Source organism: Phymastichus coffea, unplaced genomic scaffold (assembly GCF_024137745.1).
Source record: "Phymastichus coffea isolate CEN01 unplaced genomic scaffold, Cenicafe_Pcof_1.1 PCOF00004, whole genome shotgun sequence".
Classification (NCBI taxonomy): Eukaryota; Metazoa; Arthropoda; class Insecta; order Hymenoptera; family Eulophidae; genus Phymastichus; species Phymastichus coffea.
In genome coordinates, this window is record NW_026706815.1 from 12,157,033 (window position 1) to 12,171,706 (window position 14,674).

General features: G+C 41.7%; 1 protein-coding gene and 1 long non-coding RNA gene across 2 annotated transcripts; one reads left to right on the top strand and one right to left on the bottom strand.

Moving 5' to 3' along the window:
• Positions 1–321: 321 nt before the first annotated feature.
• Positions 322–1,014, top strand: LOC131667374 (DNA-binding protein HEXBP-like). Its single transcript, XM_058940750.1, has one exon. The coding sequence runs from the start codon at positions 322–324 to the stop codon at positions 1,012–1,014; it is 693 nt and encodes a 230-aa protein (XP_058796733.1).
• Positions 1,015–8,665: 7,651 nt separating this feature from the next.
• LOC131666898 (uncharacterized) lies at positions 8,666–12,031 on the bottom strand. Its single transcript, XR_009302148.1, has 3 exons — positions 11,618–12,031; positions 10,878–10,987; positions 8,666–9,767 (listed from the first exon to the last, which is right to left on the bottom strand). It is a non-coding gene; the product is annotated as an uncharacterized LOC131666898 (long non-coding RNA).
• Between the last annotated feature and the right edge of the window lie 2,643 nt (positions 12,032–14,674).

Sequence of the window (14,674 nt, forward strand, 5' to 3'; positions counted from 1 at the left end):
GAATTCCAGCGCCAGTTTTGTCCGCGGCGATCGCGCGAGGATGTTTACGACGCGCTACGCCGCCAAATTCAAGGCGAAGATGAGCTATTAGGTGAATTCCTCACGGCCTTCCTGTATGTTGCGAGTAGGTTAGAACCGAAGCTTTCGGAACGTAGACAGCTTGAGTTGATTAAAAATAACTTATACCCGAAACTTCGCAATTATATCAGGGCGAAGAAGGTTCAAACGCTCAAAGACCTTCGCGTTCACGGGGAGAGATTTGAACGCAGATGAGACATCGAGAATCGCTACCGCCCGCCGCCAGCGCCGCAGGAGTCGTTGATGCCAGAAGTTGCGTACCGCGGAGATTCGTCAAAAAGAATCGCGAAGACTAGCAGCGGTGCGAACTTTGCGATGGGCGAACGGGTTTATGCGGTCGGGAATGAGAATAGTAAGGACCGCCAAGGAAAGAAAAATAAGTCGGCAACAAAACCCGTAGGCAGAAGCCGCAATCCGGGCAGTGAAGGTGTAGTTCAACGTAAGGATGTGGATTCGTCAAAAGAGTTGCCGAGAGATATAGTGATCGTGTTATCACAGCTAGCTCATTCGCAGAGGGGCCCGCCCAGGGGAAATGCGAGCCCTGCTGCGAGGAACGCTGCAGGGCGCGTGACCTTTCAGGGCGCGTGCCACAAATGCGGGGGGCTGGGACATCGGAAGTCCGAGTGCCCAAGCCCAGAGAACTTGAAGTCGACGCGAACAAGTTCGGAGCCGTTGGGGCCTGGAAGCACGAGTCGCAGAGGGGTTTCTGACCAAAGTGCGAGTTGCAATCGGGGAAAGAACCCAGTGCGCTGCTACAAATGCCAACAGCTAGGACATTACGCGAACCGGTGTTCACAAGGAAGTAGAGCGGGGTTAACGTGCCAAGGCTGCGGTAAAGAAAATAAGACGTTGGAAACATGTCCGCAATGTCAGGTGTGGCTCAAAGCTCTGGAAAACTTAAAAGTGGGACCCAGTTGCCTGACGGATTCCGCGTAGTTGTGCGTAATAGGGCACCCAACGGGGCAAAAGTCGCGTTCATGAGGCTGTTTTATAACAAGTTCTCAGAGTTTCAACAGTAGGTTGAGCGAAATGAAGCTAGATTGGGTGCGAATAACGCGAAAACAGAGGCCTCTATGCAACGCGAGGGCGCGAAAGATAGAATCAAGGAGAGTTCGAGGAAAGAGTTTGACTAGATTGAATTCAACGAACGATGGACAAGAATACGTGAAGCAGGGCCCGGGCGCGAGCGAGGAAAGCGAGCGTTGGAGTCGGGGGAAATGCTGGATGCACGCGAATCAGAGCGAAATCGAAGAAATGGCCAAGGGAGTTCGACGCTCGGGCGTGGGTCGAGAGGTGAATCGACGAGAACGCCCGGGGTGGATCAGCCGGGCAGGAACTCGATGGAAACTGCAGAGACCGCGCGGTCTTCGAGTAGTTCAGAGGGGAATACGGCGCGTGCGCGGCCGGTTCCGGAACAAACTCGGACTGAGAGATCGCCTCAGCAGGCTGGAAACTCAAAAACTGACGACCTTGACGGTGTAGACGAGACGTCGTCGCGATCCGTCACCTCGTTCAGGGAGTTTATGGTGCTGAGTGAGGTAGTAGTTAGGGCGACACCGATCGCATCGGGTTTGGAAGCGTCAGATGGCGCAGGATGCGAGTCGACAAGCAAAGATTTGACGGATAGTCGGGGGAGCGAGAAGCGAGGCGAGTCATCGGGGACCGGTGAAGGTTTCTCGCGCCTCTGTGCTCGTGTTTGCGTGGGCAAACCAAAAGTGGACGCGGTGGAAAATTGCGAGTTGTTGGTAGTCCATATCGCGGGGAAGCCATACAGTGCGCTGTACGATTCAGGAGCGATGGTGACTATCGTGGGCCCGCGTATACGCGGCGACTTTGTAGACAGGATTGAGCCGTGCGACTTCGCGTTGTTCGGGTTTTCGGGAGCGAAAACCGGGATCGTGGGAAAACTTCGGCTCAAGGTTGAGATCGACAGAGTGTTACGAATAACCGTAGCACGAGTCGTGGATGTACCGGTGCAATACGACATGATAATCGGGATTCACTTCATTCAGGAGTTCGGTATTGGTACGGATCATGCGAATGGGAGATGGCATATAGAGGATGGCCCGTGGCACTGGTTCGCGGAGCTGAAGCGCGAAAGGGTGGAGTTCCCGAGTGATCCTAGGCTCGCGCGTGTTCGCGTTAGAGCCGAGGTCGCGGGGCTCTCCGAGTTGCGATCTTCGCAGCGCGAGTTAGTGGAACGTTTGATGCGGCGAGTAGTACCCAAGAAGTCACCTGCGCGTACGCATTTAATTAAGCATGAGATCGACGTGCAGGGTGCACGATCAGTAAAAACTCCCTTAAGGAGATATTCGCCACAGGTGATGGAGTTTATGCGAAGCGAGACAAGGAAATGGCTGGAATCGGAGCTAATCAGAAAATCGTCAAGCGATTGGAGTAGCGCGCCGGTTATAGTCAGAAAACAAGATGGCACGAATCGAATGTGTATAGATTTAAGGTCGGTGAATAAGGCGACGAAAACAGATGCATATCCGATGCCGAGCATTGACTCAGTTCTCGATCGACTGCGTGGAGCGCGTTATATTTCTAAAATCGACTTGAAGAACGCGTACTTGCAAGTACCGCTAAGCGAGGAGAACAAGAGATATACGGCATTTGCGGTCCCGGGATTAGGGTTATTCGAATGTAATTATATGATCTTCGGATTAGTAAATGCTCCGGCGACGTTCATGCGGCTGATGGATACGCTTTTCGGACCGGAATTTGAGTCATATGTTTTCAAATATTTAGATGACGTAATTGTAGTAACCGGAACTTTTGATGAGCATTTGACTTGGCTTGAGCGAGCTCTACAGAAGCTGGTAAATGCGGGACTCGAAGTAAACGTGACGAAGTGTGAATTCGGGTGCTCTGAGGTGACGTTCTTGGGATATCGATTGGATAGTCAAGGGTTGCGACCTGATCCGGACCGGATTAAGCCGGTGATTGACTTCCCGCAATCCCGAAACGTTAGCAGTTGCGACGTTTTCTCGGTATGTGCGGATGGTATGCGCGATTTATTGAGCATGAGAGCGAGATGAAAGTACCGCTCACGAAGCTTACGCGCAAGAGCGAACGTTGGCACTGGGGGCAGGAGCAAGCCGAAGCTTTCGAAAAGCTAAAGAAAGCGCTGACGGAGGCGCCGGTTTTGGCGAGACCCGATTTTGCGAAAACTTTCTTTATTCATTGCGATGCATCGTCATATGCGTTAGGTGCGTGTCTAATTCAGAAGGACGAGGATGGGTTTGAACATCCTATATGCTACGCGAGTAGAATGTTGAATGTGCATGAGCGCAATTATACTGTGTCGGAGTTGGAATGCGTGGCTGTGATAATGGGGATTAAAAAATTCCGCCCTTACATTGAGGGAGTGCATTTCGTGGTAGTCACGGATCATACGGCACTTACTTGGCAATAAGAAGGAACCTACGGGTCGGTTGGCGCGGTGGGTTCTAGAACTCCAACAGTACGATTTTGAAATCGTATACAGGAAAGGTCGCCTGCATCATACGCCGGACGCGTTATCGCGCGCGTATGAGGACGGCGAGGAAGTAGCAGCTTTCGCGACGATCAAGGATAAATTTCGGAATTGGCGAGTGGAGGACGGAATGCTGTATAGATTCTCGTCTGATAGATTACTTGATCCGGTTACAAACCGTGAGCAGTGTTGGCGCTTGGTGGTACAGTTAGAACACCGAGCTCGAGTGATGCGAGACGCACACTGCGAGCCGTCGGCAGGACATTTCGGAAGGGATAAGACCTACGATAGAGTCGCGAGGGAGTATTCATGGCCCGGAATGTATTATGACATCACGGAATTCGTGCAATCGTGCGAGAAATGCCAACGGTATAAAATAGAACAACAATTTCAGATGGGCCTCATGAGCAAGCGGGTAGTTGAGCAACCGTGGTTGGTGATAGCGGCAGATGTGATTGAACTTCCGAGGAGTAAGAATAGGTTCAGATACTTAGTCGTGTTTCAGGACTTGTTCGCGAAATACGTGGAGTTTAAACCTCTTGTGTCAGCTACGGGGAAAGCTCTCGCGCAGGCTCTTGAAGAGTTTATTTTGTATCGATGGGAGATACCGGGGTATATTGTCACGGATAATGGTAAGAATTTCTGTGGGAATGAGTTTCGAGCGACGCTAGACGAGTACAAGATTGAGCACGTACTTTGTCCGCCGTACCATCAGCAGGCGAATTTCGCCGAGCGAGCGATTAAGACGCTGAAGCTGATGGTGGCGATGTTCGTCGATCAGGATCACAGGAATTGGGATAAGTATTTGCATGAATTCAGGCAGGCGCTGAATACGACGATGCAGGCGAGCACAAAAGTCTCGCCGGCGTTCTTGAATTTTGGCCGCGAACCCCAGCAGGCTAAAAGTCTGCGTCGTGAGGTGGAAACGCGAACGCCGATCATCCGCTCGTCGATCGAGGATTGGAGCGAGCGTATGGCGAGACTCGATGCGTTACGCGATCTTGTGATTAAACATATTGAAGAAGCGCAAAACCGTCAGAAGAAACATTACGATAGAAAACGACGAGACGTAGAGTTTTCGGTCGGCGATCTAGTCTTGAGGCGAGCACACACTCTGTCAAGCGCGAGTGCGGGGAAAAACGTAAAACTGGATCCGCGATATACCGGTCCGTATAAGATTTTGCGAGTGGTTTATCCGGGAACTTATATGTTGACCACGAATAACAACAAACAGGTACCAATGGCTCATGTATCTGAGCTCGAAAGATACGTGCTTCCTCGAGGTACGAGGAAAGGTAACAGCCGAGAGTGATTTGTTTGTTGTGTGATGTTTGTGTGAGTGTGATGTTTGTATTGTTTTTTTTATTTCTTTTATTTTACGGACGAGTTAGGCGGAGACAGAACCGTGATTATCTAGTCAACGGACTGGATGTCAGATGAGGTAGCAAGGCTAATACATGCATGGTTTATTACAGGAGAGGTAGTTATGCTGGAGGAAACGCCAGGCTTCTCTGGCGAGTACGCCGAGACAGGAGTGGTGGAGGAAGGCCAGCAAGGGCAATCGGCGTTAGAGCTGCCTATCGTGCCGCGGGGCGCGTGTGACCTTGTTGATGCGGGCGCGGCTACGGGGCAGAACCAAGGCGAGAACGCTGGTTCTGTTCCCGAGGGGGGCGCCGAAAGCGAGGTAATCGCGGACAGGGTCTTGGAGGTAGCGGTAGCGAGACCATTTGAGAGGCGCACGGAGCGAGGTACGCTTCGTGTTGCTACTCGCCCACCTGGTCGGAGCGCGGTGGTTGCCGCTGCTGCTGCGGCCGCTGAAGCGAGGGCAAGGGTCGCCGAATGGCCGCACGATTTGCCGGTGGGTGCAGTAAAACCGTCACCGAGACGAGGATTCGAGAATCAGGTGGCGATGGCTGAGCCTACTGGGAGTTGGCTGCCGGTGGAGGTACAACCATCCACTTCGTGGGCAAGCTTGTCGGACGAATGAGACAACAGCAGGGCTGTCTCACCGTTGTTGATAGCTGAGCTTCGTCGGGGTGTGCGGACTCCGGAGCGAAGGCAGGAATTGATTGGGAGGTTTGGCCCGATTGTGAATGAATTGATTAGGCCGGAGGATCTGCTGCCGGAGCGTCCTTTGCGCTTTAGCGCACCGGATCCATCATCTGCATCGGAGCGTCCGCGACCTCGTAGGTTGCCGCCGATAAGCGCGACGTGGCGCGCAAGCACGGATGGAGTTCCACCGGAATACCTAAGGGAACTTCGGGAAGAGGAAGACGCGACTAAATATGGAACGTCGAGAAGACGCCGTAAGAACCGGAAAACGCCGAACTTCAATGACTACGAGCCGCCGTTTGCATGTGCTGCTCTGATAGCACAGGACAATAGAATGGTTCAAGTCGAACTTGGGGAGGCGCGAGAGGAGCAGCAGCGAGAAACACAGCGTGCTCTGCCTGCCGCAGAGCCACCAATCATGGCGAGTTCGCTAGATTCGGTACTTGCGATGCAGGAAGCACCGGTAGCTATGGATGTTGAGGCGGAAAACGTGGATATGCGGGTAGCTGTTTTGTCTGAGGCTGATGAATCGGAATCGATGCGATAGTTAGGTGAAAGCGGGGCTGATGTAACGTTATCGCATCAAGCTGCTGATAGACCAGCTAAACCGTATAACATAGGTAGTGGAAAGGATAGGTATCGCGTGTTCCCCGATGGGACACGCATACCAGCACCAAGAGCGGGGGTGAAGGTTCGTCGCCGTAGGGAAAACCAGCAGGCGAGGGCTGCGGAGGCCGAGGTAGCGAGATCGCAGCCACAGCCTCAAATCGCAGACCAGAGTCAGCTCGAGGTAATGCATTCGCAACGACAAATTGTAGCGGGGGAAGGTGTGAGCCGCGATCCGGTAGCAGCAATATTGTTAGAGTTTAACGCCAGAACAACGGGAAGAAGTGACCAGGATCCAACGCCAGGCGTGTGAGATCGCTGCCAGGGCGATTGGCAAGGGCGCAGCCCCAGATAAAGCATGAGAAGGCTGAGGTACCAAATCTGTTCACTTTAAAAGGGTTTTATGTTGCTTTGTTTTATTTTATTTTATCTTCTATTTTGTTTTGTGTATGGTATGTTTATTTATGTTTGCTTATTTATTTTTATTTTTATTGATTTTGAAGGTTTTGGCGAGCTGAATTATTGAAGTTTTATGATTTTGATTTTGTACTATAGTTTTAAGTCGTTTTCTTGCTGGTCCCGTGTTCGAGCGAGGAGGGTTGCGTTGGGTAACCCACGGGTGCCTGCGGCTTCCGCGACTTAGCGGGGAGCTGTGACAGGGTTATAGCGATGTTCGCTAGCCCTGTGTGCGGCACTCTCCCCGCGTGAACGCAGCAACCAAGTGTATGCTATATAGCGACTACATACTTGTGTCGTTGCAGGATCTGGAGAGAGGAGAACGACGATCGGCGAGGTGTCGCCGTGAGTACGAGTGAGAGCGATAAGAGCGAGAGAGAGAGAGAGAGAGAGAGAGAGCGATTTTGACTGATTTTTGACGGCGAGAGAAGTGGGAGCGCGGCGGCGCGAGGCTGAGAAATTAAGAGAGAGGAAGGGCAGTTAGGGGCGAGCTCTCGAGTAATGAGGGCCGCCTAAGGAGAGACTGGACGAAGCGAGATTTGGCCGGAAGGAAGCAACTGCTATCGGTGCGACTGCCACATTTGCCAGGAAGCCAGTAGTCCGAAGCCGAGCCAGTACACGCAGCGACCATTCGCCGTCTACGATGCAAAGGCCGTGCTGCGGCCCTTCCTGCAGCAGCTTCCATCGTCGCCAGGGCGCCGTTTCCTGCGGGACTACGCTTTCGCCGACGTCGCCTCCCTGTCGACGGGCCGTCGGCATCCGGTGGGTCCAAAGCCAGTTTATCTCTCTCGCGCCAGCTCTCGCTCAATTACGAACATTAGCGTATTTTGATTACATTGCGCACGCTGAGCGATCTCGCTCGCATGATCCCGCGAACTCTGGTCGCGGAAAGGTTGAGCGAGCACGCTCACCGCGGCGAAGTGAATCTTGTAGCGATATTTGTGAAAAGGCGTCAATAAATGAGATCGCCATATGTAGTATAATTGAATTAAAGTGTCCGATTCTTTGTATCAACCTCCCCCAACCAGAGCGAACTTCGGCCTGTGAAAGTCAGCGCCAGCTTTCTTTACCGAGAAAGAACCCAGAAAAATTAGCAGAGACCAGCCCAAGGCGCACGGAGGCTGATCACTCTTGCACTCTTGAATGTGATCCGGTGTATAAAAATCCTTCAAGGTGTCCATAAACATTACGTCCTTTTTTAACAATCTCTAGTGTACTAACTGCCATTTTTCACAAAATTTTCACGCGCCGAAATGAAAAAAAAACTGTCTTGAAATGAAAAAAAAACTGCCTCGAAGTCAATGAAGAAAGGTTATGAAAAAAAAAACAGAAAGAAAACATTCTACAGAAGGAATATGATTATATGTTTATTGTGGACTATTCCAATTTTTTAATTGTGGACTTTTTGGGCATTAAATAGTTGTGGACTTTTTAGGTGTGGACTTTATAGTGCGGACATTTTGACCGTATACCTTATTTTTCAGGGAACCATTAAAAGTCACTAAATACGACTCAATAAAATATCATTAAATTAGTTATTACTAAGATTATTGTTTAAAATTATTGATTATGAATAGAATTAATGGTAATTTTTACTGTTTATTGCGATACCCATTCATGACCATTCAAAATAATTTATTCTAAATCGTCGCTCGATCATTGATTCATTCACTTCTTTGATCATGATTGAATACCATTCAATATAAATCATTTTAAATGAGAATCAATGGATTTTTTCAGTAGAGCAACTACTAGAAATGGGAATTACATAGAAATTCAACAATTTCTCGTTAATATGGTGGATGGGAAAGAGTATACAACATACAAAAAGGTGATAATCATCTAATTAGTGATGAATTGTACTTCATAAACCAAGTTATTGAAATAAATCGGAATATTGAAATCACATATACACAAAATATTGATAAAGCATGACTTTATTTAAACATATATAGTAATGATTATATTTCAAGTGTTCCTAATATGTATTGGAAATAAAATGACAATAAATCATGTGTTGTAATTTTATAAATGTATTTTAGTTGGTTTTTATTTGATGATGTACATTTCTTATTATTTTATTTATTGAAACATTTTTGTTTATTCATCACAAAATAAATGTTCAATCTGTTAGACATATTCATAATACCTGTCTAATGTTTATTTGTTAACATCAGTATTTTCCAAATAAATCACCTCAATTCTGCAAGAATTCATATGAAATTACTGAGGTATCTACTTGGATTTACAATAAAGCCTATTTATATTGCAAGGTGATTTATCTCAAATTACTTAGCAATCCATCTGGTTACCCAAGAAATTCATGTGGATATTCCAAAAATATACTTGGAGTTTCCAAGAATTTCATCTAAAATTTACAAAATATGCTTTTGGATTTCTTAAAAACCTACAATAATCCACTGGAATTTACAAAAAATATTATCTACAATTTGAAAAATATAAGCACATAGATTTCAGACAAAAATCCATCTATAATTGCATACAAATATACCTGAAATTACGTATAATTCCATCTGGAATTCCTAAAAATTCCATCTAGAATGTCATAAAATTCCATATAAATTTCTTAAAAAGTCCACCTGGAATTTCAATAAAGTGCACATGGATTTCCTAAAAAAATCCATCTGAATATTTTACTAAAGTGCATCTCAATTTCTTTGAAAAATCCATTTGGATTTTCTACAGAAACCCATCTAGAATTTCAAAATATACATGCACCTGGATTTCTTAAAACTCCACCTGGACTTTTTCAAGAAATCTGCCTGGATTATTCAGGATATCAATTAGGAATCCAATCTGGAAATCCATGAAAATCTATATGGAATCCATAAGAATTCATATGGAATCCAGCTGAATTTCCAGCTAGCTTTTTTGATAGGGAGAGAAAGGACCTGACCAAACGTGAGGAGCAAGCATCTCACTTCTATTTATGCAGTCACTTCAGCACTTACCTTTTGTGATAACTATTACTTTTAAAAGAAAACAAAGTCATGCAGTACAAGTATCAGAGGTGCACCAGGAAGAAAATAAATAGCAATGAAAAGTTCATCCATTCTTCAGTATTTTTCTCTCCATCCTTCACCAATAACAAAACATTCAAAAATTTTCTTTCATTTTCGAAACATTCAAATCCATTGTAATTATCTGAGGAATATATTTAGCTTCAAACTAATATTGTTTATCCATACCATATTTAGACTATTTTTTGACTTATTTTATTTTGATTATTATTGTTATTGTTGGTTCTAAACAATAACAGTAACAGCTAGGATTAATTAATTTCAATTAATTAATTAATCTAATTAATTCAGATTTGATATTTCAGGTAAAATCAAAGCAAAATCAATTCCGATTTTTTAAATAGGGTATTGTTAATTAATGTTATCGTAGGAGGGAATACTATTTCTCAAAAACACCAAGAATAGTAAAGTAAATTTTTAGCAATAAATTAGCAAAGAAATATCATAATATGATTATACCACTTCAGAAAATGACCTATCCAATGATTGGCACAACTTAATATAAATGTGATAAATGAGATCATACAAATTACTAACATGTAAATAATGTTTTATCATACTCATAGCTTTTCTCAGTATAATAACCAGTATAATTTCTCAGTATATCAATTATTTCTCAGTCTGTATCAATCATTTAAAATATCAGACTCTACTAAAACAATTTTAATGAAAACATAAAAGTTTAACAGCAAAACACTTTAAATTGATAAAATAAATATAAAAAATAAGCCAAACAATTAAAAATTACAATTATTTAAACGCAGAATATCAAGAACCAAAAGAAAAAATAAAAGAAAAATGATACAGAATAGCAAAATGAAATTCATAAAATTAATCAAGTTGTTTGTTCTAATAAAAATTTAAAAAATTACTTTATGAGATAAAACATACAAAAATTAGAAATAACATACTATATGATCTAATACCTATTTTTTAAGTTTATTGTTTATATATAATAAAAAAAAATTATAGATTAACTGTTAAATCACCAATTTGATTTCAATGGTTTATTGTAAGTATGTAAAAAATTTAAAACTTTAATGATTATATCTCTATCTTAACATATAAATTGAAATTTCAATGAAAAATTTCATTTGCAGAAAAATGTCTGCTTCTAAATATATTCATCATATAGATTTAAACATTCTTTTATCTTTTATACATACCCACTCTTATTTCTATCCAACAAGCTTGGAATAATAGACCGAATGTATGTGCATGTACATATTGTCAACAATAATATGATCAATAGGCTCTGGAAATTAAATAAGGCGAACTGCAAAAAGAAAAATAACTTGATCAACAATGTGTGTAATATTATGTTCATTACATTGCAGAGAAAGAGAATGAAAGATCGATTTGTAACACCTAAAAATATTCAGAATGCTTAGTTAGATTTCTAAATTGGCAGGTTTCTAGTAACATCCTTAACTGTACTTAATTTATTTAAAATAGTATTAAAAATGAAAACTATTTAAAGACTTGTAGTTTTATAAAAATTAGATTGTGTTGGAAGATTATAGTAGAAGATAATTATTCATAACTGTATATTGCTAATATTTCTTGTTGAGTGATGAAAAATAACTCAAGGTGTGTCTTTTAACTAGTAAAACAAGTTAGTTCTATAAGGATCATTTTAAATGAAACACAATGTTCATGTTATAAAAATTCTGAACAACTTAATTGTATACATGACCAAAGAAAAATTACAATTTGTTAAATTAGATGTGTTTACAATATCATCTTACTTATATTGCACAATTACTTATATATGCCAAGAAGAAATAATTATTACTAATTAATACATACGAAATTTTACTTTGATTCAGATAACACAACTTTGAAAATTAATTTTTAAAAAAAGACTAGAATATATCAGTAACGTTTTATCAAGAAAATAATTTACCATTGTTTTTAATTTGCTGCAGAAAAGAATAAAGAACAAACTATAAATACAGTAAAACCTATAATTATGTTTATAGATATGATCCTTATCACTGTCCAATGGAATGTCAATGGAATGTAAAGAAAAATCCGGTAAAATACTTCGAGCATACACCACCTCCAGATTTTCTCAGCCCCGACCCAGGGCCCCCAGGGGTCTGATCTGATTGAAGTACGGTGCGCAGTACGTTTTACGTAAGTTACGGTTATTTTCAATGCAATGTGACAGTTTCGCTGACATTCGTGAAATAATAACATTACTATTTTGAATTGGTTATTTTCTTTCACGAATACTCTAGGTAGTATTCGTGCCGTAGTTTTATTTTGTCGCAGTCTTATGGTTCGACCATCCGCATATAGATGGTAACGGCCAACTACGAGCGGCAAGAAATACGCTCACTGCATATATAACTCCGCATAGCGACACAAACATTTCGAGCGTATAAGGCAGATGTTACCCGTCGTCGAGCCTCACTGACGAGTCCAACCGGTAGCATCGGGACGAATCGCTTATTACCTTACCAACCTCCCGAGTGTAAGCCTGGCTATATACCTCACACTGCGACCAACCTTTTACAACCTCCCCCGGTTCAGCCTGCAAATTAATGCAAAAAAAATATTTAGATGTGTAAACCAATAGTTTTTTAATTGCCCAATTCAACTGCCTTATTTATTTTATTTGCCCACTTTCACTTTACTTACAAAAATTAATAATTATATCCGGTATCACTGCGAACTTCAAGCGTCCATATCTCGATAATTAAGTAATACTTCTTAATTCCTGAAAATCCAAAAAACTGCCCTTGCAATGATTTAATTTGCCCAGTCGATTGCAATAACAATTCATCGATTTTTCATATGAAAAATATAAAAAACTAAAGTATGTGTACGATTCGCGCATTGCGCATGCGCAATCAAATTAAGGGTATCTCATCGGCTTTGATAATGCCACGATCATTGCCTATAATAAAAAGTAACTAATCATAAAATATTTTTCTTTATTATATGTAAACGATTTTTAACTATTTCTTCCACTACAATAAAGGTCATTTTATTTGATTTGAAAATTATTACAGAAGTTTCATTGGACAGTGAAATATGAGGTTAATTAATGTTCTAATTTTATAGAATTAGAATAATCATAATTTAATAGCTACATATTTAGGCATTGGTTTCTCTGATAAAAAATACCATCCAATATGATATGAAAAATAGCAGCGTTGTCAAATATTTCCGGTACAATACAGACTTGATTTGATTGCGCCTGCGCAATACCAGAATCGTATAAATGTTATTGCTATTTAATAATTGTCACATGAAAAATTGATGAATTGTCATTGCAATCGACTGGGCAAATTAAATTATCTCAAGAGAAATTTTTTGCATTTTCAGGAATTAAGAAGTATTACTTAATTATCGAGATATTGACGCTTGAAGTTTGCAATGATATCGGATATAATTATTAATTTTTGTAAGTAAAGTGAAAGAGGGCAAAGAAAATAAATATCGCAGTTGAATTGGGCAATTAAAAAACCGTAGGTTTACATGTCTAAATATTTTTTTTGCATTAATTTGCAGGCTGGACCGGTGAAGGTCCTTTTACACGAGACTCCTCGTACACACCTATACATACGCATACTTCTTCAATAGCTAAAATTTTACCGATGCGAAAACAGCCCGATACAAATAACATTTTATTACAAAAAATGATCACATCTCACGTATGCCTAATTGTACTTCTCGAAAATATAATTATTTGTTATTGTACCATTATATTTCTTATAAAAAATAAAAAATATCGTTATCGATACTTCACCTCCTATTTATTCACATAAAAGACATAATTAAGCAAAAATAAATTCACAGAAAAATTGTACCTTCTGTAGTCTAAATTGTACCATCAGTACAATTCTATAAATTTGTTTCTAAAAGAAATAATAGGACAATTACAAATTACCACTAATTGTTACAACTTACAAGGATGGCATCCGGAAATGCACTTTGCGCAGGCGTAGAGCTTTGTAATTGTCCTATTATTTCTTTTAGAATCAAATTTTTAGAATTGTACTGATGGTACAATTTAGACTACAGAAGGTACAATTTTTCTGTGAATTTATTTTTGCTTAATTATGTCTTTTATGTGAATAAATAGGAGGTGAATTATCGATAACGATATTTTTTATTTTTTATGAGAAATATAATAGTACAATAACAAATAATTATATTTTCGAGAAGTACAATTAGGCATACGTGAGATGTGATCATTTTTTGTAATAAAATGTTATTTGTGTCGGGCTGTTTTCGCATCGGTAAAATTTTATTGGTACAGGTTAGTTGAAATAACACTGATACACGAATTATGGGAAAAAGCTTATCACAGCACAAAAAACCCAGTTTATTTAAGAATAATATACAAATCGACAAATGAAGCGATTGTACAGTCGATTAAAAACAATTAATAAGAACAAAAAAAGAGATAAAAAAAATAACTAAAACTGCACAGATAAAAGCGCGCCAACTGAAAACGAACGAGTGTGACCGCCGCGCACGTGTTTATTAAGAACGAATTACGGCGCTTACATATACCGCTCGCCACGCGATAAAAATCGCGCCGACAATCACTCCTTTACTCACACTATCATCCAGACTATTCACGTGGATTATATTGCTTCGGTCCCTTTTTTATGCTTAGCCCAACGGCGTTGTTGCACTAAGAAAAGGGGTCTTATTGTGATCAATCACTAATCAAACCTGTTCACACGGATTTGATTGATTCTTTGATCGGTCCTTTGCGCTTAGCCTAGCGGCGTTATTGCACGAAAGGGTGCCTTATTGAAGTCGATCACTAATCAAATTCTCCCAGGTAGTAGTCCCGGCTTGGACTTGCTATTCCGTTACCTACTTACTCACTACACTATATTAGAGATCACCGTATTTCTTTGTTTCAAAAAAAAGAACCAGACGAAGTTTAAGAACGCGTACTGCTCGCAAAGCAGGCTTGATAATGACTGACTGTGAT

Excerpts from the sequence above, each read along its gene's own strand:
- LOC131667374 (XM_058940750.1), top strand. The coding sequence starts at position 322 with ATGCCAGAAGTTGCGTACCGCGGAGATTCGTCAAAAAGAATCGCGAAG.